The sequence below is a fragment of the Aulostomus chinensis genome, chromosome 18, assembly GCF_037954235.1.
Source record: "Aulostomus chinensis isolate RoL2024-O1b breed Wild chromosome 18, RoL_Achi_v1.0, whole genome shotgun sequence".
Classification (NCBI taxonomy): Eukaryota; Metazoa; Chordata; class Actinopteri; order Syngnathiformes; family Aulostomidae; genus Aulostomus; species Aulostomus chinensis.
The window spans coordinates 2671420-2697652 of record NC_141337.1 but is presented as its reverse complement, the minus strand read 5'-3'; the positions used below and the strand labels follow the sequence as shown (position 1 = coordinate 2697652).

Sequence of the window (26233 nt, the reverse complement as noted above, 5' to 3'; positions counted from 1 at the left end):
ATACCTAAAGCAGCACATCTTCAGAGTGTGTGCACACAGCTGTTTGATGGGATACAGATATAGAGAGAAAAAGATAGATGGAGAGGAAAGGAAGGGAGTTCTCACTGCTGATGTTGAGTTGGCTCGGCGTTAAGCTCACAGAGATTAGCTCGGCTCAGCTCAGCACTGTGAGCGAGAGGGCGGGCAGGACAGCCACGAGGAACTACCCGCAGCAGGGTTCAAGGCCAGGGTAAGGGAGGTAGAGCAAGGATGAGGCCAGTCAGCCACACAGGGAGGGGACAACAACGCGAGGGCGGCGGGGAGGATGGCCGGGTAGCGTGCAGACGTCTGGAGGGCAGCGATAACGACACCGATGGAAGACGCGTTCATGCTGTATTTATGAACCTTTGTGTGTTCCAATTGCTTTTGGCCCTAAATTGATTCAACTCTCACTTAAAGTCTAAAAAGAATAAAACTCAGGCCTTTGATGTGCAGACCTACAGGTGCCCCTCACCATCTTCAGCTCTGCAGGCGCACACCGAGCAGCCAAGGCGCTGCATTCATGTCTGTTCTCATTCTACATCCCCCCGACGAGGCCTGACCAATCGCTGCCACACCGGCCCACCTGGGACACCGCTGCTCTGTTCCAGCCAAGCGTGCACCTGCCCAGGTATAAACCACGTCCCCGCTATCACAGCACATTAGCATCGAACCGGCGGCGTCGCCGTTCAAAGACTCTTCACACTTTTCTTGTGACTGCTCGCTGTTAATGAATCGAGAAGTCGTCGTGTCCTCAGAAGCAGCACGGGAGACGCACCTCATCCATTGTGCGCCGCTCCTCATTGATATTGTTTGTGAGAGCAACATGAGAAGGGCCAGCCACTGGCCATTTGTCTTAATGAGAGCGGTTAACTCCGAGCTGCGGCTGCAGGCTCCCAGCAAAAGCACAACAATCCCCGTGAACGTTGTCTCCAACCCGCTGTCTTGATTTTTAGGAATATATTTCGCCCTCTCGTTGAAACCTTAATTAGTTCTAAAGGAGATTAAATTATATGTAATTATTATGATAATATTTTCATTTATTCAAGATAACGGGCCGACTTTAGTGAACACAGTATTTGTCGGGAGAGCGCAATCTCCCCCACACAGTCAAAGTTATCAAGGCGTGAAATCAGGAATCCTGACGGCAACAAAATGTAATCTTTTTCATGCAGAGGGGACAATAGAAGGAGCTGCATACTCATACATCTCCTTCTCCACTTTAATTAAAAGAGCTCACTGATTCTCACCCTCTCTCACCCCCACCTCTCTCTCGCTCGCTCTCTCTCTCTCTTAAGTGTGGAGAGCCAATTCTATCCGTATGCAGAATCTAGTTATCTCCCTCGCATTGAACTTGTCTTAAGCCCTGGTCCTGAATTTTCATTGAACAATTGCTTTCCCGTGCAAATATATGATATATATTATTTTTCTCTCTCTCTCTCTCTTGCGTTTTCTACATTTTCCCTGAAAGGCAGCTGACAGAAGTGAGGGATATTTATATTTGGCAGGTGAAGAGAAAACACTGCAATTGAAATGAAAATGTCTTGACGGGATGATGACACGTGAGCATGTGGAGAGGGAGGGGGGAACTGACGAAGAGGAGGAGGAATGTTTAAAGGGACGGTTCAGATTTGTTGAGGCGGGGTTGTACGAGGTCGTCGGCCATATTAAGGGTCAATGTCAGTGTGTCGTTCGTTGTCGCGCAGAAGACCGGAGCAGCGTGCTACTACTGTGGATGCGGTTACAGCGGGACAAAAACAAAAAAACTATTGTTACCCGTTACGCCATATTTGTGACTTTTCCACAGATTTACTCTGCCCCCAGTGCCCCCCCCCCCCCCCCCCCCCCCGCTTTGGGCTCCATATTTTCCGATTCCTTCGTGATGGCACGTTCATCAGAAAGTCCGGGTACGGGTTCTTGATTGATCTTGGATCCGCGCCGTAGCCCAATCAGAGAATGAACCCCTAAATGCTGGTATGTTGACTTTCTTTGTGTAGTTTTAAAATGGCGGCTGAGATGAATTCAGTTCCAGCTAATAAATGCTGAAGAACAGAAACATTCACGCCAAAAAGTGCCCAAAAAGGTCTCCATCGACACGCGGCCACATTTCCAAGGAGGTGAACGTCGGCTACACCGTACAGTGGGAGCCCATAATTAAGTCATGGCTTCAATTTAACCATAAATCAAGTAGAATGTGTGTAGGAATACTGGGAAGTACTGTGATTAAAAACTGGAGAGCTAAAAGACAGTCATTACCGGTGTGTAAACACATATTAATGGAGATTTGAGTGGAATTAATATTCAATACATAGGCGGGTGTTAATTTAGGCAGTTAAAATGTGTTCTTCTGCAGAAGTCATCAGTGTTACACTGAACTGCAGCATCACGCACAGACGAGGCGCTGGGCCGCACCTGCTGACCCTTCGGCTGATCTCCTTTGGCCCCACTTCAGTAGATCTGAACTATTCCTTTGGAATGTTGTGGAACAGACTTCCGAGCGACACGGCCGGGAGCGTTACCTGAATGTTTTGTTGCACTTAACATTCAACTGTTCTTGGTAGGAACATGACTGGTTTTGTCTTTACAGGAGTCGATTTTAAACGCCGTTTTGATTTATGTAGCACGTTTGTATGCAACTCTCCAGTGGATCGTATCACAGCGTTCAAATACTCCCTTTCTTGGGGAAGTACTGCCTTGTGACTTGGCGAAAGAGCAACGTTGTAAAGGGCAAATAAAAAGGCGTTCTGACAACGTTCGTAAATGACTTGATGGAAAACAAGGTGGCGACAAATTGGCTTTCAGAATCTGGACTGAGGTAAAAATGTGCATGTTGGTGGTGTTTGATTTTCACTACCATTCCAGTTAATGAGTACTGCAGTTAAGTTTTCCTAATGCCTCGGAATCTGCATACTGTAGTTATTGTTTTGCATATATGGTTTTACATCTAGTCAGGCTACAGAGAGGGTGTTTGTTGGTGTCTCGCTGCCGCAGCAGCACTGAAGACGATTCACAGCCCTGGGTTCCTCCTCAGGTGATGCAGTTATTCCTACTCACCCCCTTTTTTTCCTCTCCCCTCCCACTCCTCCTCCCCTCAACAAGTCCTCTAGCCCGAGGGCAAGTACGGCATCTCGTTATGGTAGTTGTAGTCCGGGCAAACCTTCTGGACTAGACGGTAGTCTGTACTGTAGAAGGAAATATAGATACAGATGACCTTGAAAGGCTTGGAGCAGATCCAAGACACGTGGCTCTGAATCTGCTCCTGGAAGCAGACCTTGGATGGGTCGTAGTTGCAAAGCGAGGTGCGCTTGCTGCGGTCCACTTTCTCATAGTCCACACGGCAGTTGAAGATCTTGGAGTCCTTGGGGTAGACTACGCTCTGGCGCTCCAGGTCAAACTCCACCGCCTTGACTGGAGGCACCAGGCTGACCGAGATGTTGCCCTGGCCTGTGGAGTTGTGCCGGAAGTAGACGCTGAACGTGCCATTGCCGTGGTCCACAATCTTGCCTGTGATCAGCAGGTTGAGCCGCACCGTCTTGATGTTGGAATAGAAGTCTCCCCAGCCAAACATCTTCTTGAACTTGCCGGTTTTAACGATGGGCCGTCGTTTGACCCTGGAGCTGGAGGCATCGGGCTTGAGCAGGTCGCTGCCCAACATCTCCCAGAACTCCTGCTTAGAAAACTCCTGCTTGGAGAAGGAGACCGGGGAGCGGTAGGGCAGCTCCAGCGAGGTGGCGTTAGCAGCCCGGCTCCGGCTGTGAAGCATCCAGCGGCTGAGAGGTGAGAGAGGAGCTTGACTGCTCAGGAGGCCCACCGTCTTGGGAGAGTCGTCTGAAGAGCTCTTGGGGCTGGAAGAATCGTCTTCTTGGCCCAGGGCCACCTGGACAGAGGAAGTGGTGATCAGCGAAAGGGGGCGGGGTCAGGGGTAGAGAGAGAAAGTAGGTGTTCATTAGTGAGGTGGAACGAACCGTGGACAGAAAACAAATTAAAGGTTTAATCGATACTTAATTTACCGTTCATACCTCTCGTGGTGGTAACCATGACATTTTATCAATCTTATACAGTATATATATTTGTGTGTGTGTATGTATGTATGTGTATATATATATATATATATATATATATATATATATATATATATATATATATATATATATATATATATATATATAAATGGTTGAATTTTTTGCAGGTATTTCTATTATTACATTCTTTTGTTTACTTCGCCTGCAAGTGAAAGTACTCCTGTATGTCTAGTTTTCACAGAGCCGATGTAATTCCCTCAGCGTTCTTGTAATGGGCTCATATGCCTCTTTTGAGCTGCGGGAGATGCCAGCCGGATCAAAGAACAAAACTGAATTCAAAGCCAGTAACTCTCATGGTCTTGGGCAGTTTAATCGATATCTGTGAGGGTGGACAATTTTCTTCAAAGGCTGTAATCCTGTAAACAATAAAGCCCCGTCATTAAGAAATGCTGTTTCTGTGACAGAAGAGGTTGGAACCCCTTAGAAAACACAAATTTCTCTGCTTTTTCATCACATTTTCAAAGGAAGGACTGTATTTTCAAGCAGAAAAGGTTACTTTACGATATTGTAAGGCAGAAGTTCTTTTCTTTATATAATCTTAAATGAACAAACTTGAAGGGAAAAGCTTTGTTTCCTGTTTTTAAGTGCGGTTTTTGCTTCTTAAGCACCGCAGTGTGAGCCCGAGCACAGGGGAAACTATTACTGCCTCAAAATATTTGGTTGGAGGATCAAAGTGTTTGAAGAAAGGGAGGTGGGCAAGCACGGGGGCAGAAGAATAAAGTGTAATGTCCAATTAAGACTTCCAGTGTTTTAATTAAAGAGAAAAATCTGTATCAGCACACACACAAAGCTGTCAGATGTGAAGATCAACCGAGGAGAGGGGGAGAGAACGACGCAGATAAGATAGTAGTGCTGCGCTCAGCAGTAGCTTTGTGAAGAGTGTGTGAATGTGCGAGCAACGTTATGGGTAATAATTCAATGATAATGATCTATTAACAGGTAGCTGCTGTCTAATGTGCCATGGAAGTATCCAGCATGATTATGTCCCTTGGGTTCAGCATTGCAGAACACATACGCGCGCGCGCACGCACACACACACACACACACACACACACGTGAATTTAGAGTTGTGGTAAACGATAAGTGATGCAAATTGGAGCAGTGGGTTAAGTTTATGTGTGTGTGTGTGGTTGTGTGTGTGTGTGTGTGTGGTTGTGTGTGTGTGTGTGTGTGTGTGTCCTACCCGCAGAGATTTTACATGATGCATAATGCATGCATCCCTGTCTACGCTCTGATCCATCTACTGTCTTGACAGCCCGGGCTTGCTTACACAGGCTTACTCAGGATTATTAAGTCTGACTCATTTTCGTTCCATTTTTATGCAGGTTATTCAAGCCTGCTCGCATTTGTGCGCTCGCGCCACAGTCAGTCAGTGATATTGATTTTCTGTCTCCCTGAAAACATGTATTTCCTTTAATAACAACGTGTATCGCATTTCAACTGCCTCGTGAGGATTCCCGCCGGTTGTGTGGTTGTGGTTTGGTGTTTGGACACAGATGAGAGGACTTCCTTCCTTCCGTCTTCTGGCCTCATCCTCTCGGGGCCGTGGGTGCCTCTCCTCTAGTTACCCGCCTGCTGCTAGGCTACGCTGCCGCTCACATCCCCCACACGAGACGATAACGGCCCTGACGAGGACTCGGCCCTCTTGAATGTGATGTTTCTCATTGCTTCTTTGAGAACCCCATTAATACAGAACATAATTTTGATGGGGATGAAGACATATTGATGATTTTCTGCCAAATGACTTTGATCTCCAACGGCTGCTAATGAATCACTAGTGTGTATCTGATGTCTGCTGGGCACGGAGGGCCCCACTCTGCCTGCCTCCCCAGGGAGCCCCTCGGAGCCCCACAACGAGGCTTTTAGGGCTCCTGTTAAGGCTCGGTGCTACAGTATGAAACAGCCCACTTCTTAGTGACTACAACAATCACTAAGACCCAGCCACGTAGGATTAGCTTGAGGCTAACAACACTTTGATTAGAGCTGGTTTACGGTAAAGTGTTATAGTTTGGATTTAGCCTGTTTGTTGCTTACTGGATAAAGACCAGGTGGATTATACTGGACGACGCTGTCCAGAGTTATCGAGCAGTTTTGTCTGTTGTTCGTCTTTCGCTTCAAGCTAAACACGCGTGGCTAACTAAGGCCGCATGAGTCACCAAGACGCGACGCGGGAGGGGGGGGGGAAATATCTTTGTGCACTCAAGACAATTATTTGTGAGTGCTTGAAAGGCAACAATCGCTTTTTAAGATCGTGATCATTTTGCCAGCGCTCGTCTGGAGAGACTCTCAGATGGAACCCAACCTCGTATCTGAGCAAAAACATATTGCAGTAACTTAAATATTGAGCATTTCATCGCCGCCTCTCTTGCAGAGTCTTCATTAGGGAGCCTGAGCAGCCAGGCTGCAGGAGGAGAGATGAAGTGAGCTATTGTGTTATTGTTGAACAGAAGATTTAAGTGTCTGGCACCACTGGAGGTGTCAGATTCAGTGCGCAGCATCATTGTCAAAGACAAATGTTAGAAGGAGCCTCATATGGCTGTGGAAAAAAGAAGAGAAAACAGCGGCTGGACTGTAATTATTGCTGCAGCGGGAGGACCCACACTGTGCTCTTGTCCAGTATTAATTTGCTTGTGAATGTTATTCTAAGGTGCCTGTAGAACGTGTTGTTGTGTATCATTTGCATGTTGGGGAATGCTGCTTCTCTCAGGTCATTGAGGCCACATCGGCACAATGTTATAATTCATCATTGTTAAATATTATAACCAGCAGTACCTTTACGCTCCGTCCCCAAGAACTGCATGCTATTAAAACTCTCTCACCACTCTGCTTTTAACTAGGCGAGTATATGAGGTGTAGGATTTTACTATCTTCCAACTTTGACTTATGCAATGTAAGCAAGTTGAAATGGTGCAGGAAAAGCCTGGAGTCGTTTCCACGGGGCCCAAAGATTAATGCATCGCTTCTCTTGAGTGGAAGATTTTCACATTTTAGCAGCCACCAACTCTGTTTTGTTAACAATTAAGGACAAATCTTGCCTATCGCGGGCATTCATCTCACTCGCTTTCATATTTGGAGGTGCCGCTGGACAGTTTACCTTCTCGTCAGCTGGCTTGTCTATGCAGTACAAAGGTGTCAATATTTTTCTCTACGTTGGTGCCATGGAGCCAGAGAGAAGAGAGAGGTGGGGTTGTAGTTCTGACTTTTGTACAAAAGATAGAAAACCGACATTCACCAGAGTACTGGGCCCACTGGTAAAAACTGCCCAGTACTCTGGTGTCTGCACAGACCGTCCAGTGTTCTGCTGTGACCTCTCAGATTTACTGTCACGCCAACTTGTCAAGCGCTGGACGACGGTCAGATGCAGGTCGGTAAAGTTGACCTGTGGCTGAGTTTGGGCCCTAATGAGAGCTGGTAACTAGAGCCCATCGTTAATTAGTCTCTGGAATCAATGTTTGAGACACAAAGTTGTGTTACCAGAGCAGCAACGGCCACACAGTGCATCATAAGAGTTAGCCAGCTAGCTTGCAATCAGTGCTATCCATGGCGCACGCCACGTGGATGAGCTCGAACTTTACATTCCGGCTTCGCATTAACACGAGTTACTTCCTCTCGTCTCTGACCGCAGCGGGAGATGAGACGACCCGCCAGTTCGTCGGTCGATGAGACTTTAAAACGCCTAACAAGTAAACGAGTAAACGCCTAACAAGTCCTGGCTTGGTTCAAGCGCTGCTCCGTTAGCACTAGCACACGTAGCACCTGACGCTGTTTGCCCCGCCCCCCTTCAACCATGACTGAACACCTGAGTAAAAAGTGCCAGCTGTGTTCTATCCAGGGCTGAACCATGACACGGGCCCACGTGCTGACAGCAGCCGTCTCTCCTTGCCCCCTGTAAGCATCGACATGTTGCTCTGTGGAAGTTAGGAAGGTTTATGTCACAGAGCTTGGCAAGAGGTGCCGAGTGCAGTAGGGAAACTGTGGGCGATGGGCAATCAGGTCGTAGCGAGGGGGCGGAGGCTCAGGCTGATTTTGTCATTTGTCATGTGTGTTAAGTGAGTCAGTGGAGAGGATGGGAGGTGGCGGCGGGCTCTGTAGCTCTGGTAATTGTGAGTCATTCAGCCTCAGTGAGCTCAGGCCCCAGGCCTCTCTCCCAGCGGGGGGTGATGGGGAGGGAAGCTATCCTCACAAGCCTGCCAGCTCCACAGGCAATAATCAGGCTGTTACAGTGACAGGTACACCGCTTTAACCCCATTTCCCGTGGCGGCAGAGGCCCGCTTTCGCCATGAAATAGCAGAGTGGTGACAGACCAGCGTGTCAACCACAGGAGGAGAGACGCGGCTAAAATTAAGCTCTCGGTGTTTTACACATTCAGATGGAGCTCGTTCACCATTCTCCTCATGTACGAGCCGTGTGCAGCTGAGAGACAGTGTTCATTGGATGATGTTTTCCCCTTCTGATGTTTACTGAGCCCTGGAGTAAAAGTGTGCGTGCGTGCGTGGGTGTGTGTGTGTGCGTGTGTGCGTGAGTGTGTGTGTGTGTGTGTGAGTGTGTGTATGCCCACAAAAGAATGTTTTCTCCACTCGGGGACCCTGTCGATGATTATTATGTATTAACGCATCTTCAGTTATTGACTATTTGCTTTTATCGGTGTTGGAATGTAACCGACATCTTTAATACTTTAAAAATGTACTTGAGTAAAATGTTGGCGTATATTTACTTCGTTTATGTTTACTTTTGTTCACAGTGCCTGGAAATCCCAACTCTCGAATTCTGGAAATTCCAGGTTTTCATGCACAACAAATTTGAGCATGCATCAGTAACACAGCCTTCTTACCCTCGTGGTATTTTGTAAATATTATTATTATTTTTGTTATTATTATGGAATATAAAGTAGTTTCACTTGATCCTGGGTTTAGCCCCGCCCCCAACAGCTACGATTGGCTTACAGACATCCAAACCAACCAGCCAATTTTTTCCCAGTGTAGCAGAACGATAAGGTTTTCGTCTGTCTGTGTGAGACAAACCCAACAGTCCACAAATAAGGACAATAAATCACGTTTTCACAGAAAGTGTGCGTGCACAATAACTCTGCTGCGTTACACGCTCAAAATGGTTATTTTTCCTGTCAGATGAACGGAAGATGTGGAATGAACTGCATTGATTTATTGAATGTGCCTGTAGAGCCGCCCAGCACGGCTGAAAGCATGTGCTTGTCCTGGGGAGCTGACAAGTTCAATAAGCACTCCGTTTTCCTCTGGCTGTTGCGCTGAAATCTTCATCTCTAATATGACATCAATTTTTAATTTAAGACCCAGGCTGCTCAGATTTCTTAAGTGTTCGTCAATGCTTTATTCTTTCTTCTTCTTCTGGCCGTCTGAGATCTAATATGCTCACCGCGGGAGGCTTCTATGGTACATGATTAAAGTCTGAAAGCGGCTGTGCCCGTCCGACTAATTATTCCTCTAGCTAGTGTAAATCCAAGAGGTGGTGTGGGGGAGAAAAAGGTAATTTCACGAGAAACAAGCCATTTGACTCTTAATGAATAATGTACTCCAGCCTCTCAGGGGTCAATAGATCTTGGATCTGCAGTGGGGGAACCATCTCAACGCAGTGAATCGTTTTATTTTTAAACTCTTCCTCCACCCGTTCTTTCTTTCTTTCTGCATTCTCCACCCAGGAGCTCATTTTGGATGGGTCTGGTTGTGTGGTCCCTGTAGACCTGAGCTCATTCTGTATGCTCAGACAGAAGCCAGTCTCTGAATTGGCTATCAAATTTTTACATTATAAGATATCGACAAGTTGGCGAGGGATGGCAGGGGATGGTTTCTCCTCGGCGTCTCCCCGGGGAGCGCCGAGCAAAGACGGGGCAGATGGGACAAAGCTGATGAAAGTGCTGCTGCAGTGTTCACACCTGTCTGGTAAAAGCTCCACCGCTGCCTCGCCAACCCACCGGCAGGAAGGAGGCTCTCGCCTGCAGGCGTGCTTTACTACCTCTGTCACTTCGTCCATCAGTATGTTGACGCAAACCACTCACTAGTTGCTAGTTTAAAAAAAACACGTAGCTGTTGCACTGCCAAATTAGACCGGCGCAGCTTTCATGACAGTGTGGGTTTCTCCCCAAATCAGTGCTGTCTGCAGGAATGAGCCCCCAAACCTGAACATGCTGGTCCTTGTTTTCAAGCCAGTGAGTTTTTATGCTTGAAGGCAGTAAATCTGTGCAATCTACACAACGAGCTTCAGATATTTCAACGTTCCACCATTCCACGGTTCCACGGCCCCAGCAAGTAGCACAATCAAGAACTTTAAAGCATTTATGTGTCCGCACCAAGAGTCTAGAGGAGCCTCCAGGGGTCCTGGGTGTTGTTAAAGGACATCTGGGGGAAACACAGGGTGCCTGAAATTTAGTGGTGGTGACCTTGAAGTCATGTGACCCTGGTGTAGTTCCTTCCTAGGCTAATGTTAGCTTAGCACTGCTAACTGTTGCATCCAGGCTTCCAGCATCATCAGAGGGTTCTTTCGTGAAGATGATCTTGATGAACTGAACCTGGAAGATCATCAATCAATCACATGGCGCAATCCTAGTGGCTGCTGGGGGAGGAGCCAGGAGATGACCACTTCCTGTTGGACAACAAACACATCTCATCCCTGACATGACCACTTCCTGTTGGACAACAAACACATCTCATCCCTGACATGACCACTTCCTGTTGGACTACAAACACACCTCATCCCTGAAATGACCACTTCCTGTTGGACTACAAACACACCTCATCCCTGACATGACCACTTCCTGTTGGACTACAGACACACCTCATCCCTGACATGACCACTTCCTGTTGGACTACAAACACACCTCATCCCTGACATGATCACTTCCTGTTGGACTACAGACACACCTCATCCCTGACATGATCACTTCCTGTTGGACTACAGACACACCTCATCCCTGACATAACCACTTCCTGTTGGACTACAAACACACCTCATCCCTGACATGATCACTTCCTGTTGGACTACAAACACACCTCATCCCTGACATGACCACTTCCTGTTGGACTACAGACACACCTCATCCCTGACATGACCACTTCCTGTTGGACTACAAACACACCTCATCCCTGACATGATCACTTCCTGTTGGACTACAAACACACCTCATCCCTGACATGATCACTTCCTGTTGGACTACAAAACCTCACTCTATTACCTCCAAATAACAGTGTTTACATTCAAGGTCCTCTCAAGGTCGCCTACTTTGAGAGTTGCTCTCCAAAGTTCTGCAGCTTCCTTGGGCCACAACAGCACGTCACATCCATGCGCCACGTGCGCTTGTATACAACTTAGTAAATTCTCAATTTAACACACCCATCACTTTGTGCCAGCCCCCACACAAGACCAAGTATCAGCATCCAAGGAGAACGTTGTACCAGAGCATCTTTCAGGGTCGTGTTCTGTGACATATTAATGTTCTAGTTGATGTTCTAGTTAAGTTAAAGCACTGCAACTCTCAGTCAGAGTTCCGTCGGGGTTTAGATTCAGATATTTGCTAGATTTCACAGGTTCCTGAGGTTCTGCCCTTATCGGAGCAGATGAAAACCACTGTCACAACTCAGCTGCCAACTGACCCGCTGTTTCCACTGTTTTCCCAGATATTCCCCAACTTTGTCTTCACAACATGGCCGCCGCTGGCCGGCACCTTGGCAAAGGTACAACTTGCATGACTGACCTATGCGTTTGTTTTACGCCATCAAGTGGCGACTAATCCACATGTCATTCCAGAACTCGTGCTGGTACCTGCACGCACAGCTCTTCTTATGCTAAAAATGCAGTGAGTCTGGTGTCAGATCCTGGGTGGACGGCTCTGCTGACGGGATGCGGGACATGGAGGTGTACCAGATGTGTCCACATTGCTCTGGTGACCGTGGAGACATCCCTGGTAGCTGCGGAGCGCCATCTCACAGAGACGCGCGCACATGTAAACCTCCGAAACACAACTGTGAAACAGCTCGGACAGCTGAGAAGTCCTCACTCAAAGTCTCCCAACATGCTCTGCAATCTGCCAGTTGAGCTGAATGTGGGATTTTATTTCCTGTCTAGCTGCACTCTTCAACTGCCAAAACCAAAAAGGGAGTGAGTGGCGGTGAAATCTGATCACAAGTGCTGGATCGACAGACTTCCGACAGCCGACACGCATCCTGACAACAGGTCCCAATGGCGGTTCACCTCAAGTGGATTACACAATCTGGAAATGACGGCACGCCAGACACCTCAGAGGACGTCTGTCTCACTGGACGAGTGACCTCTGGATGACGGAATTTATTCCAGTGACACCTGAGGAGACGTGGCGTTTCCTCCTGACTCCAGTAAGTCTCAGGGACGAAGTCAGACGGGTTGTTAGTTAAAGGCGTAAGGAACGGAGCTGCTCAAGACCTCGCTGGTGACTCTTCTTCTTTTCTCTGTTTTTTTACAGCCAAGTGCAATGTGAACTCTACTGCCATCTTCTGACCACAGTATGTATTGCACAGCCCTGTGGGGTTTTTTTTTGGTTCAGTTGACGTAACGTGATTAAAACGAGATTCAGTCACGTTTTACTTAAACAAAATTGGCTTGATAGTAACTTAGCAGTGATTCAATCAAATTCTTCATGTTATTTCACTTGGAAATGCGTCACAATACTGCAGTTAAAACTCTCAAAATGCTGCTTCAGCTGAACTTTCATGTTTACAAGTCCAAATGGTCTTTTTTTGGCATTCCGATGGCAGGTTTGACACGTGACATCACCTCTACGGTCGGAGCTTAAAATCGAGTAATTTGACAAAACCCACGACCTCCCCTTGTGCCTGTAACTAGCAACACTTTAACAATGGCCTACAAAAACACAGATTCATCAAAATTTCAGCCTGTGTTTTCTGTAAAGCATGGATGTCATGACCCTTGAAGGTGATGCATGGCATTTGGACGCATCTGCTCTGCACTGAATCTAATAGGGAGGACTGTCGCATCACCTGCATGCAAAACTGGTCTCGGCGTATTCACCGCACGCAAACTGTAAAATTGTGTTATTTGTATGCAGGTTGGCCAGATAGGCCTGCACCCCCCACCCCACCCCATCCTCCACCCCCTACCCCCTTAGAGCATGAAGCAATCTCTCTTTAGCTAGTTGTCTAACCAGGCCTTGACAATGGGGGGGGCGGCAGCAGCAGGAATGTGCTATTATTTAAATGAGCATATGACAGTTTTCAATACTCCGACAAAACACCTATTTTATGCTTTTGATGAGCAGCGAGATCAGAGCTTGAGAAATGCTCACTGAGGTGGAGCCTGGATAAGTGCGTGATTGTCATCTCTCCATTATAATCTCAGAAATCCTTGTGCTCTTGTAAAGGTTATCTCCGGTCTGAGCTCAGCTACTCTCCCTGATCCCTGCGGCTGCGGCACTGCTAGGAAATCTTGACTTAAAGACCCTCGGCGGGCCCCGTCTGGACATGTGCGCCACTCTGACCCTGAAAATCACTGTAGCGTCGCGGGGCAGCATGACGGAGAGCTGCACACTCCACGTTCATTCACGCAGAACAGGCTGTTTACACATAGTGAAGGAATATAAATGGGTTTTTGCTCCCCAGTCCTCATGGTGGCCTTGTTTCCAGCAGCTCCAGTCACACTAGGATGAGGTCGGCGTGAACCACCTTTGGTTGCAGTCGGTCGTCCCTCCTAAAACAAAACAAAACAAAACAAAAAAAACACACCGCTGGTCCCTTGTGGCTGATCCTAATATTGTTTGGATCATGAAACAAAAAAAGATTTTACGACTTATTGACACTTTTCATTCCAGTTTTGCATTTTGACGACGGCGTAAAACAACTTTACTGTTGACAGTTCAAGCAGAACGCCTCTGAAATTAAAACGTCTGTTATGGATTTTCTTCCATGAGAAAGTCAAGCTCGTCTTTAGCTGGATCCCCGGGGAGCTACACCCACGCATCCTACCCAAGGCTACGAATCATTTTTCTTTAAGCTGTGCGCTGTAATCCACCATTCACCATCCACATCAGCACACAAATCTACCGTACATATATATTCTTCTGGGGTCTGCTCCGTCTCACCTGCAGTCTCCCAGAGAGCTACGCCACAATAAATTGAACCAGTTTTGAGCAGCAACATATTCAGTTTCAGGACAGCTTGATGCTTCTCTGTGAAGGGCTGTCGGTGTGTCATGGAGCATGCTTTTTCTCCATTTCTCTGTCTGCGTGCTGGTTATGAGGCTGCAGGGAGTCAGAGGGCTCAGGGAAGATGGGGAGGGGAGGGAGGGTCCGCTGCTGGGTTCCTCAGCAGGTTGTCAGGGGGGAAAGAGGCGCACCTCTGGGGTCAGTCGAGATGTGGTTGTGCATATCTCAAGCTGTTCAACACCACAGGATGGACGTTAAAGAGTCTGCCCACTATATCACCTGCTTCTGCATGTGTATATTGTTGATATAGATTTATGGTTGTTAAGTCTGCCTTTACATACATGGACGTCCATACAAACAATGCTCATTGAGCTGATAACCACAAGCTAAATCTCTCTACATTTCATAAAATATGGAGTCTTTAAATTTCGTGTCTTCTCTCAGTGTGGGATAACTGGTGCCTTCAGAAAGAGTCGTGTTTACTGTGGTCACAAGATGCTACGAGATGCTACGAGACGCTACGAGATGCTATGAGATGCTACGAGACGCTACGAGACGCTACGAGACGCTACGAGATGCTACGAGACGCTACGAGATGCTATAAGATGCTATGATACGAACTCTTGGTTCTCACAACATCATAAGTCAGATTTTACTTGGTACTTTGAGTTTACAAGTTGTGATGTGTGTTAGGAACATTTTCAGAGATGCTGGCACCTCCAGTATATCAACCTTTTGGCGTCCATATTGCCGAGCTACAGCGTTTCCATGCAGCTACCACGTGAACGCCAAGCTTTTCCTGTGCACAAGTCCACTTGCCAAGTTCATGAGTTTCATTTTGAAGCTGCATGTCACGCTAAACCCCCCAGTTCTCCGCCCCCTCCAAACAGGTGCCCTACCAGCTAGAGAAGTTGCTACAGCAGCATCCAGGACACATCTGGCTTCCCACTTGCAGACACGGACAATTGTGAGAGGACGAACGTCAAACCAAGCTGGAGGCAAACTCAGTAGACCACTGAGCACCCCCACGATAACGGCTGCAGTAGTTTTATCATGTTAGCATCTAAAGGACGACGGGCCGGTGGGGAGACACAGATGTCTTGTTCCTGCTTCTGAGCAGGTTGGTACCCAACGTTGCAGCTCTCACTTTGACTCATGTTTCTGCCTTTTAACTTTGAGAATGTTCTCCAGTTGCATCGACGTCTGAACATGAGCCAGGGGACTTTCCAGGACTACAAGTGGGTAACACGAGCAAGCTAGCTAACTAGTGTAGCTAGCTAGTGTAGAAAAGAGAACAGGAAACGGTGAAATCTCTCTGATTACAAAAAAAACCCAACACCAACTCTCACGCCAGCAGTCCTGTGATCACACTCAACATCAGACATGGATATTTAAAGTAAAAGCAGTGAGCTCCAATCATGCCAAGAGCAGGCTCTCCTTCAGTCGGTGCAGATCTCACAGAAAATACATGAAAGTACCTCTTAATGCTGCAGTATGTGGCAGTGGCACAGTAAAATTACACGGCAGCACCTCAGACACAATGGAAATCCAATTAGGATCCTTTTTCGTGTTCAGTGCTTGAATTCCCCGGTTCAACAATGTCACCTGATTGTTGTTCAAGCGCGGGGAAGTCTGCAGGGGCGGGCTGGGCGTCCATGACCACATACTGGGGCGTGAAGAGGCTGTGGTTCAAATGGTTCTGTGCTGTTCTGTTGCAACAGTGTGTACAAACCAGCAGCTTCTGCGCTGTTAGAAATGTAAATTCATAATGAAATGGCGCCGCTGGCAACAGGAACTCTCATTTTCGGAAACGCTCGAGGGGAAACGTTTACAAAATTAGTGGCAATTCAATTGCAGATTCTAATTTAGGAATTAAAAACTCCTGAAAATACGATGACAATCATGAATAAATGGAACAGCCGTGTTGGTTTTGAAGACAGGGAGAACAGCAAAAAAAATATTTAGCTGAAATTCTCTTTGTCTTATTCCCGCCTTTGTTTTTTCGACACTTTTTTAATGGAATCGCTCAACTGTGTTTTAAACGTCCAGTTTTGCCTCTCGACACTCAGGGAACGATGACGAGCGTTGACAGACATTTCTAGTTGTGTTTTCTGTATTTTGTCCAAGTAAAAGTCAGCTCTCGCCACCGGTGTACAGGTCCCTCAGCTGTTTAAACCCCTGGCGGTACAGAGCTCAACGCTTCTCCCTCATCATCGCAAACGAGGCCCCAAGAACAAAAAATGAACATTTGTGTTCATCGTCTGCTGGCACTAGGATGTAAGCTGAGCCGGTTCCTTGATGTCTCCTCAGCATCGAGGCTGCAGCCAGCGACGGGTCTGGGTGGACGGGGTCAGCGACCCTGCCGGGAGGACGGTGCGATGACAGAAACATGACCTACAGTACTGAAGAGTTTGTCAGCAGAGAGAAGAACCGATGAACGGCGTCTGTGCCGGCACCTCCCAGCACTCCCCCTCAGGTCTGTCTCAACCTCGCTGCTTCCCATGCTCACTGAGGCCTCAGACTGTTCTGGTACGTGTAGCGTCACGGCGCTGCTCTGTGGCGAACAGCTCAAACACAATCCCACCTTTGTTGTGAGAGGGATTTGCACAGCTTTAAATAAAGAGAACACGATCTGTTCTAATTGAGAAGTTAAGAAAGTGTCTCCTCGCCGACGGCAAAGTCAAACGGAGGACAGGAGCGTAAAACGGAAGTGGACCCTAATTTTTCTTTATATTTTTAAAATCTGAAAGGGTTCTGACTGTCTTTGACCAATCTGCACGCGCAGAGCTGAGTGCTAGGATTCAGATGGCGGTTTCACGCCGGCGCAGACACCTGCATCTGCACTGAGAGCAATCACAGGAAGTACAAAGCGGCGCCATCTCTCATGGGCACGGAGAGGTTACCTGTGGCCTCCGCGTCCTCGCAAGGTCATCGCTCCGCTCTGAGAGCCGAGCTCCTGCACGGGTGAGAGGTCGCCCCCCCCCCCCCCCCCCTCCACTGGAGGCAGAATACAATTCAACAACTGGAAGGTGTTGGTGAGGCTGGACGTCTCGTGGGAGAGGTGGGTGGGGAGGTTGTGGAGCGACGGCGCCGTTCAAGGAGACTTCATTCTTCTTCTGCTGTTCTGATGGTTGAATAAGAGAAGGCCACTTCCTGCTTTAGGGGCTCAAACCGCAGCTGCTTTTATTTGTGCAGTGTTAAGTGTTTTTTCACTTTTCTTTCCCTTTTGATGAATTTCTGCAAAGTGGAAACAGAACTTGGAGCGTGTGAACGTCTGAGTTGATCATTTTTGAACGCTCACCTCCACGGAGCTGCTCTCAATCCCACCGCCGACGGTCTTCACCCGAGCCGCGAACCTCAGCTTTGCAACCCTCGGAAGATTTTTAAATCAGCCTCGCGTCTCCGACCGGAAACTAATGACAGAGACGCAAAATATCAACCTATTTAGAGCTAAAAACCAGCCTTTGCTGTAAATTACGTCCCAACACTGAGGGGTTTGGGTAGAACCTGGTAGAACCTGGTAGAACCTGGTAGAACTGTTGGCTGAAACCTTTGTGTCAGTCTGAGAGCAGATAGAAACATGAAAGACAAGCGGGAAAAAACTACCAGACTTTTGGTTTTGAGGCTAAATGACTTCCCTTTACCCTGCTGCTCTTTTAATATTTAAAAAATAATGATAATGATAATAATAATCAAAGATTAGAATATGAAGTTGCACCAAGTCTGAGAGGGACGACCCGTGTTGGTCAGGTCTGAATGGGCGCAGAGAGCAAGGCGATCTTCATGTGGTCTTTTCAGATTCGCCTCAAATCCAGGACTCAGAAACAGACGTCACCTCTCAGGCAGGCAGCGACTCAACCGAGATGCCGTGTTTTATTCATAAACCTCCTCCCAAATACAGAGAATAATTAAAGCTCTGAAACCTGTCGTTCATCATTTGAAACCACAACAGTGGCACCTTGTGTTAATAGTCTGTCTGTATTAGCTGCCATTTGCTGAAGGTCCCCGGAGATCCAAACCCTCTCAGAGAATTGCGCCGCTATTACAACAGAAAATCACCCCAAATTGAATTTTTGATGCGTGGTCGGCTTATGGGTTTATTATTCGCCGTTCTCTTGCGTAGTTAAAAAAAAAGGGAAAAAGTTAATTTATTAATTCCTCCATAATTTATCAATGTCACGGGGCTAATGAATTACCCAAGATCTCCCGCTGAGGGATGTCGTGTACATTTTTTTCATAGATACACGGTCTGCCGAGGAGGGGGGAGAAGACGAAGAAGAAGCTGCAATTAATTTCATTATGGTTGGCTTCTGGGTTACGATAGGCAGCGGCCCTGCAGCTGCCAGGAGGCTCCAGACGACGCCAGCGTTAAGCCCATTATCCCCCCCGTGCGGGCTGCTAGACTGCGGCTGGAGAGCCACTCGTCCCCCCTGCTCTCAGCCGGTGTGTGGTCTTTGCTGCTCGTCCATTTGTAAGTTCAGTCCTCAAACCAGCCAAGGGCTCGTTACTGGAGTCAGAGCACCTGAGTACCACCAGACAAACACCTGCCCCTCACCGGCCCCGGGCCCCAGCTCCTCTCCTGGGCCCCGGGGGGAGGAGGGCCTCCGAGCAGGAGGATGTATTCAAGTCCTCTCAGGAGCCGCTTCCTCATCAAAGGCTGCTTTTTAATAAATCTGCATGTGCACATGGAAGGCGAGAGGTCGAGCCAAGCCACTGTGAGGTGATTCAGTTTTTGTCCTCGTGCAGACGGTTCTGGTGGCGCCTGAGGGTTCTGTTGAGTCTGACTGGAGTGCAGCACAGAGACTGAAGATGATTTTCTTGGTCAAACTGGATTTGTCAACTGAACCGGCACCAGAACTTCTGTGCTCAGTCAAACCTGACGGGACAGATCAAAGTCCTCCAGTCTGACCCCCGCCTTCAAATCACAACTGGCAAACCGAATCTGGGTGGAAGTTCGACCGCTATTCGATTTCAAATGGAAGCAGGGTTCGGCAGGTGGAGTTGGAGTGAAAAGAAGAAGAAGAAGAAGAAGCGACTACAGGAACAAACGGCGCCTGAGCGAGCGCTGCCGTCCTCACACACTCCCAGACCAAAGCAGAGCTCGTGAGTCTCAACCGGGAACGGTGAGACACGCAACACCAGAACCGAACAAGAGCAGCTTTGTCCCCGCAGACTTTCTCCGCTCCCGCGTTCAGCACAAGTTTTGCAGTGGCAAATTGCGCTCGGCGTGACGCACGTGGGGACCGAGGTGACATGCGGTCGTTTGAAGAACTTTTGCACCCCCCCCCCCCACACACACACACACACACACACACACACACGCTTACCAAACAAGCGGTTCCGTTGAGGAGGAGCAGGATGAAGCCGCTGTTGGGACGCATCGTTCCGGCGCGTATCAACCCTACAGCTCCCCCCTCCCTCTCCGGTGGGAGGCAAAAAAAAAAAAAAAAACCCACAGAAAATAAAATAATAAAAACTCCCGCAGACGCGATTTCCTCCTTCAGGAAAATGCACTTCCTCCGACACCGGGTTCCTCTCGGCTCACACTCGGTCCCATGCCCCGGGCAGGCTGGAGAGCGTCTCCCTCAACAACCTCCGGGGGTCCCCCTTTCTCTCAGTCCAGTTACTTGAGATATTCCATGAATGTGTTTAGAAGCTCTTAGCATCCATGCAGGAAAGGAAGAGATCCCAGCTCGGGGGAGAGGGAGGGGGAGGGGGGTTAACTGGAGGTGGTCATCGGGGCCAGAGGAGCTCCTGGACGGATGAAGCAGGAGCTGCAGCCTCCTGGTGGAGCGGAGCGATGATGCTGAGTCTGGAGCAGCGGACGCACGTTTTAACAGTTTCTCTCTCTCCCTCTCTCTCTCTCTCTCTCTGCCTCTTTGTGTCTCCCCCTCCTTCCCCCCCTCCCTCCCTCACGTTAACCCCCCCCTCCTTATCTTTATCACCTCCCTCTCTCCTCAACATGCTTCCTCACTTCCTCTCAGTTCATTCTGAGTACAATGAAGACAAACACATCAGTTCCAGCTCTCCTTTTTTCTCATCAGCCTCTCCAAGAACGAGTCCATCCGCTGCCTCCCTCACTCTCAGGACATTTCTCATCACGAAATCACTCGACGCGTCCCTAACCAGCACGTTCCTCCGCTGCTGAAGTCTTTGAGCCACGCGCTGCACCGACTGAAATAACAGAGACGACAAAAAGATGAAACCATCAAAAAACACAAAGTGGAAAAAAATGAGAATTGGGTTCCTTGAGGAGAACCGGGAGGATCCGTCAGAACCCGTCTGTTCTGGTGCTCTAAACACTCAGACGAAGTTTGTAGCCATGTTGGTGCATCACTTGGTAAAGGGTCCGTTTGGTTCTGGAGGTTTGATTGGTTGGTGTGGCTTTTGGCAACGGGCCCAATTATAACACTGACAGTAAAAGGTTCTGCTTGGTTCTACCTGGTTCTACCTGCTCAGACATCCAAATGTCTATTTATTAACTTACTGAACAAGGCCTAACTAGATCAAGTACTGACCCCCATAGATGTGGAAAACCGGTTCTAATTGGACGCTCACATCAAGAACACGACCTGAACAACGTGTCTGTGACATCACAGCTTGGTTGGTAGACCGTGGCGGGCTGGTTTGGTCCAAAATACCAGGGATGATGTTTGGACCCAGTCCAGCCTGAGTCGGTATCAGAACAATCAAAATATGAGACTTGCTAATGTTTGCCTAACTGTTTATTTGATGATGTCAGTGGAACCAGCACAGTGTACCAGCTGGTACCGGCCCACTCCGGTTCCACTTCTCATGGCAGCTCGTTCCACATTTGGGCAGCAGAGAAGCTGAAAGCAGTTTCAGCGTATTAGAAGCGTCTGAAGCAGCTGACCTGAGAGGCTCGGACCGGGTCAGAGGCAGGGGCCAGAACACCTGGACAGAGGACCGGGCCAGAACACCTGGACAGAGGACCGGGTCAGAACACCTGGACAGAGGACCGGGTCAGAACACCTGGACAGAGGACCGGGCAGTACAAGTTTTTCCTGATTTGGCCTCCAGGCTGATGAGGTATTTTGAAGGTGGAACTGTGTTGATCTTGATGGATCAAGGGGACCCGGTGTAGACCGAGTACGTTTGGACCGTTCAGTTCTTTATCTGAACCCACAAATGAAACCGTTAAACACCTTTGCCCCCATTTTTTTCTCCTTTTTTTTTTTAGGTTCGTCCAATTTTTGTGATCCGCCTCACAAACTGAATAAACACAAAACAAACAATGAGAACTGAGAAAAAGAAAAGCAGTCCTGGATTCGCTGCAGTGGATTGAGTTTGAATCCAGAAACCACTTTTTTTTTTAACTTTTTTCTTTTTTTCTTAAAAATTAATTTTTGTTTTTTAATGTTGAAAATGAAGGATTTTGTTTTCATTTTTGGCAAAAAAAAATCAGTGAAACTGATCAGAGCGATTAGGCTCTAGATCGTCAGTTTTGTCAGAGGACGGCGGTACGGCGGCGTCACTCATAGTCAGAGTCGAAGAAGAGAAGCTGCCGAGACGTCTCGAGGGTTGATCGTCAGTCGGACGAGTAAATGCAGGTGGTACCAGCGAGTGTCGGCCATGTTGCTGCTGTCCGGGCACCAAGAACCGGTCCAAGACCTCAGAGTCCATTCAATAAAGAGCTCTGATTAATTTGGTGGCGGCGCTGTCAAGTGGTGTGTGTCTGCCTGTGTGTTGTATGAACCAGCACAGGACAGAAGCATCAGCTCATACGGTGAAGCTCAGGTCCATAACCAGAACCGCTGGCCCGTGCCAGGTGAGGCCCGGGTAGAAGAGTACTGGCGCTGACGCCGTCTGTCTCAGAGGAGTTTGATCAATAAATTAATTATAATTCCCTAATAACCCAGTTCATCCGGGCAGGTTTGTGGGCTGGAGCCGGAGATCTCAGGTCCTCGTGCTCCCACGGCGCCATCCTGGTTAATTAGACCTGTGGGCGGGCCGGACCTCTGTCCGTCTGGCACTGGATCTCATCAGACCTGGGCCTGATCTCTGGGGTCAGAACCTTCCTGTCAGTGTAATTTTGGCTGTTTAAACCTTTTGATGTGTGTGTGTGTGTGTGTGTGTGTGTGTGTGTGTGTGTGTGTGTGTGTGTGTGTGTAGGGTTAATTGATCTCAGTTCACAGGTTAATTGGCCCAACACAGCCGATACCGAGGGACCCAACCCCTGAAGGTACCGGATCAGAGCTGAGGGGTCAGCGGAGGAGACCGCCCGTGGCGAGGCCCTGTCAATCCGGCGTGACTAAAACATCAAAGGGATCGGCTGAAGGGAAGTCTGGGAGATGACCGCCCCTCCGACGGCGTGCTCGCATCCTCATTCACCGCTCATTAAGATGCAGGAGATGCTGATGAAAGACGGGAATGAGCTCATTGACGTAGGGGGTTTCTTGATCTCTCTTCCTCCTCTTCTTCCTCCTCCTCTTCTTCTTCTTCTTCTTCTTCCTCTTCTTCTACATGATCTCAGGAGCTGAACGTGTCTCTGTATAATCTCTCTGGGAGACGCAGCAGCAGCCTATAAAGGGAGATCTGCTCCCCGACCCACAATCTGAGGCAACAGCAACCGTAATAAAACACCTTTTAAACCGGAGCACGTTCATTCACACACACACTTTAACTCCTGCACATAATTATAGGGCCGCAACCGCGTCTGTATGCTCTCCAGGGACCGGCCAGACCAGCGGCGATTTTGTGTCTGTGTGTTATTATTATTTTAACTCACTAAACAAAGTGGTGTGGATGCTAAGATCGCCGTTGTTTGACACCCAGGATCGACTCGTCTTAATCTCGTTTCACAGCCGACTCGCATCATCGTGACAAACAGGGACGCGTGTTTGTGTATTTGAGTCTTTATTCTATTCTCCTGCCAAACTCCAACAATTGTGCTCAGTCATTGCATTGCTTGACACGTAATCCAATTTCACAGTGAAATTCAATTTGAATGAAGACCTGCGGGCAGCAGCCGTGCCGGGGAGACGTCGGGGGCCTGCGCCTGCTCATCGGTGAGGGTTGGCTGCCATCTAGTGTCGCCTTCGCTCCCCTACGCCCTGCAGGAGGGGGGCAGGCCACAGCCGTGCTGCTGGTCTCAGGTTGGCGAGGTAACATTCAGGTTCCTCCGATATGTTCAAGAAAAAAATCTGCCTTCAACGGTTCTCAGTCACGGTTTCAAGCATCCGGGGTTTAGGACGTCTGAGTCCCGCCATCTAATAACAAAGATGGTTTCATTTATTTTGCTCAAGTTTTAGAACTTCCCAGCATCCAGAGACTCCACACAAACACTCTCAGAGCCGCCAGTGCTCCGGGTGGGGTTTGAGCTCTGATCCAATTGTTGGAGGGGGTCCCGAGCCGGACCGGTTCCTCCTGTTGGTGGCTACCAGGGAGATCAGCCAAACACTCCGGGCTCGGACTGGAGCGCTGCAGGAGACGAGGGCAGGACACACTTGGTGTCCCAGCTGCATCATCATGACTTCTGATGTGCTGTGCAGGATCCTTGTAGGAAACTGTTTCTGATGTATCATCTGAACTCTGATCAGCTGTTTGACCAGCAGCGTCTCAGAGGACGATGGTGTTGGTCAACCTGAGTTTACTGCTGTTCTTTTGTTGTCGTTGTTGTTCAGCAGAATCTCCTCCTCCCTCTGGAATTCCCTCCGAGCGTCAGAGACCTCATCTCTGCTTCAGGGGAGGGAAACTTGGTCGCAGGTTTCATTTGTAGCCGCAGCTGTGCGTGCACCTTAGCAGCACACTGACCACACGCTTTCATACCTCGTCAGCTCAGGTTGGTGCTGAACCAACAGACATCCCCTCTTTGTAATCAGCTTTTGTTATAAAAAAGGGCTTGATTTTGTTTGTCACGTTTTCTCATCCTGCACAACGTTGTTGTTGAAACTCGTGCGCCAGGCGAGCTGAGTAATCATTCTGGATGGACTCCACCAGGGGGCGCTGTCATCCAGGGAGAGACGGCGAGCAGCTCCGGCTGACAGCTCTGACCGTCCAGCAGCTCTGAGGTGTGGAGGCCTGACAAGCCGTCTGTCAGTCTGCTCTGTTGTAGGACGCTGAAAGGAAAAGCTCCGGGTGTCAAAAGGACTTTTCCTCTCCTCTTCCTCTCATCTCCCATCGTCAGAGCTCTGAATGTCCGGGAGCAGCGACAGACTGACGGGCCTCCAGAGCGCCTCTGTGGCAGGGCTGTCGGCCATCGTGTCCTCTGATGATCGGTGTCTTTACTGAGACGAGGGACAGGTCAGGGGGAGAGTGATGTGATGGCAGATGCCGGCACGGGGGTTGTCCAGATGTGGGGTGAGGGATGAGAAGGTTTTGGAGGAGAATCAAGACTCAGAAACCCTCTCAGACTCCAGGGATCCTGCTTCCACTGGAGTTGTCCACTTATAATCAACAAGTTTCCTTGTTTAACCTAAAAATGGAGCATTTAATGGTAAATATTGACCTCACGTGTAGGAGACGTACTTTGGTTTGGAAATGTACATGTAAGTTACAAAAGAATAACTAAGAAAAGATGTGCGGGCTTTCATTCCCGGTCCACCAACAGCTGGGACTGATTTGCCCTTATAGATCAGCTATTAGAGGAAAAAAGAAAGTTGTGTTTCTGCTGGGAAAACTAGAAGATATTCATAAAACTAGAATATTCATAAAAAATCCAAGATGTTGTTTAAAAAAAGAGGTGCGCGCTACATTTGCACTCCAGCGCTGACGTCTGATTTCAGATCTCAAGAAGTCACTTGACAGGAAGCAGCCAGCAAAAAAAAAAAAAAAAAAGAGCAATTTTGCATATAAAATAACGCAACAAAAACAGGGGTGTCCTACAAATAATATCTGGGGCGGACTTGGATTCCCCAGGTCACATGACATGGAAGTGTTTGAACAACATAAACATCATGTTTTGCATTAAAACGTCTGGTAAATAAACCATTTCTCCTTAAGGTTAAACGCACAGCCGTCCTCTCTCAACCGCTGACCCTCCATCTTGGCGGTGAGACGTGACGGGGAGGGGAACGTACCACAGAGGGTTAAAGGAGCTGCAGGGGGGACGCTCACACATTTGGGACTTGTCAACTTTATCATTTCCGTCTTTTTCTTTTTCCCCTCTTATTGAGGAGGGGTGGATTGGTTCCAGAGACGCGGGCTGGTTCCATCCAAGTGTTCCTCCGGATCTCTCCGCCACACACGTGGTGGCGGCGGAGCTGGCAGAGACAGCCGCTCATGCACGTTTACATCCATCTTAACCTTTACCGGCTGTTGTCACACTGCTGTTTAGAGTGGAATCCCTTAGTGTGACTGAGTGGAACACCTCGACCTGGTGGAAGTGCAACGGTGTTTGTTATTCGAACGCGTGTTTTTCACGCGTCACGTTCGTAGGAGAGCTAGACGACACTGGTCACCAGTCTTGGTGTGATCTTGTAGATGAACTTGTTGTCCCAGGGGTTACGTCCTCCCCAGCAAAGTCAGACAAGGTGCCTCCTAAAGCTGTTTGAAACGAGGAAGAAGTCGCCATCATCATATTAGTTTTTATCGCCTTCGACAGTGATGACAGTGAGGCGGCGCGTAAGCTTTAGAATCGGGTTCCTGTCTGTCCAGACAGTCTAAACTCTGACTGGAGCTGGCAAGGCTGAACGAGTCTGAACGCCATCCAGAGGAGAGGAGAGGAGTGGCGTTGACTCAGTGGGATCCATCCAACTGTTTTAGCTCTGGTGTGCAATGATGTCACAGCTTCAAGGTTGACCCCCACCTCCTCTCAGGTTTTATTGACTTATGCCCTTCCGTCAGCCCTCGTTGCTTCAGTCTGAAAACTTGACACGTTGTTTGACGTGTGAAGAAGCCGACGTAAACACCAGGCGTCAGCTCAGAGCGTCGTACATCTACGTTATTATTTTTAGGTTTTCAGATCGCTGAGATGTGTCGACGGGTTCCTTTCTTAGTTATGACAGCGAAA

The 26233-nt window shown here is 48.5% G+C and overlaps 1 protein-coding gene across 1 annotated transcript; it reads right to left on the bottom strand.

Annotated features, from left to right (window-relative positions):
* Nucleotides 1–1878: 1878 nt before the first annotated feature.
* On the bottom strand, nt 1879–20044 carry LOC147244662 (neurexophilin-1). The gene is made up of 2 exons (XM_086185493.1): nt 19590–20044; nt 1879–3895 (listed from the first exon to the last, which is right to left on the bottom strand). Exons 1-2 carry the CDS (start codon nt 19641–19643, stop codon nt 3122–3124), a joined length of 828 nt encoding a protein of 275 aa, XP_086041619.1. The 5' UTR covers nt 19644–20044; the 3' UTR covers nt 1879–3121.
* Nucleotides 20045–26233: the final 6189 nt, after the last annotated feature.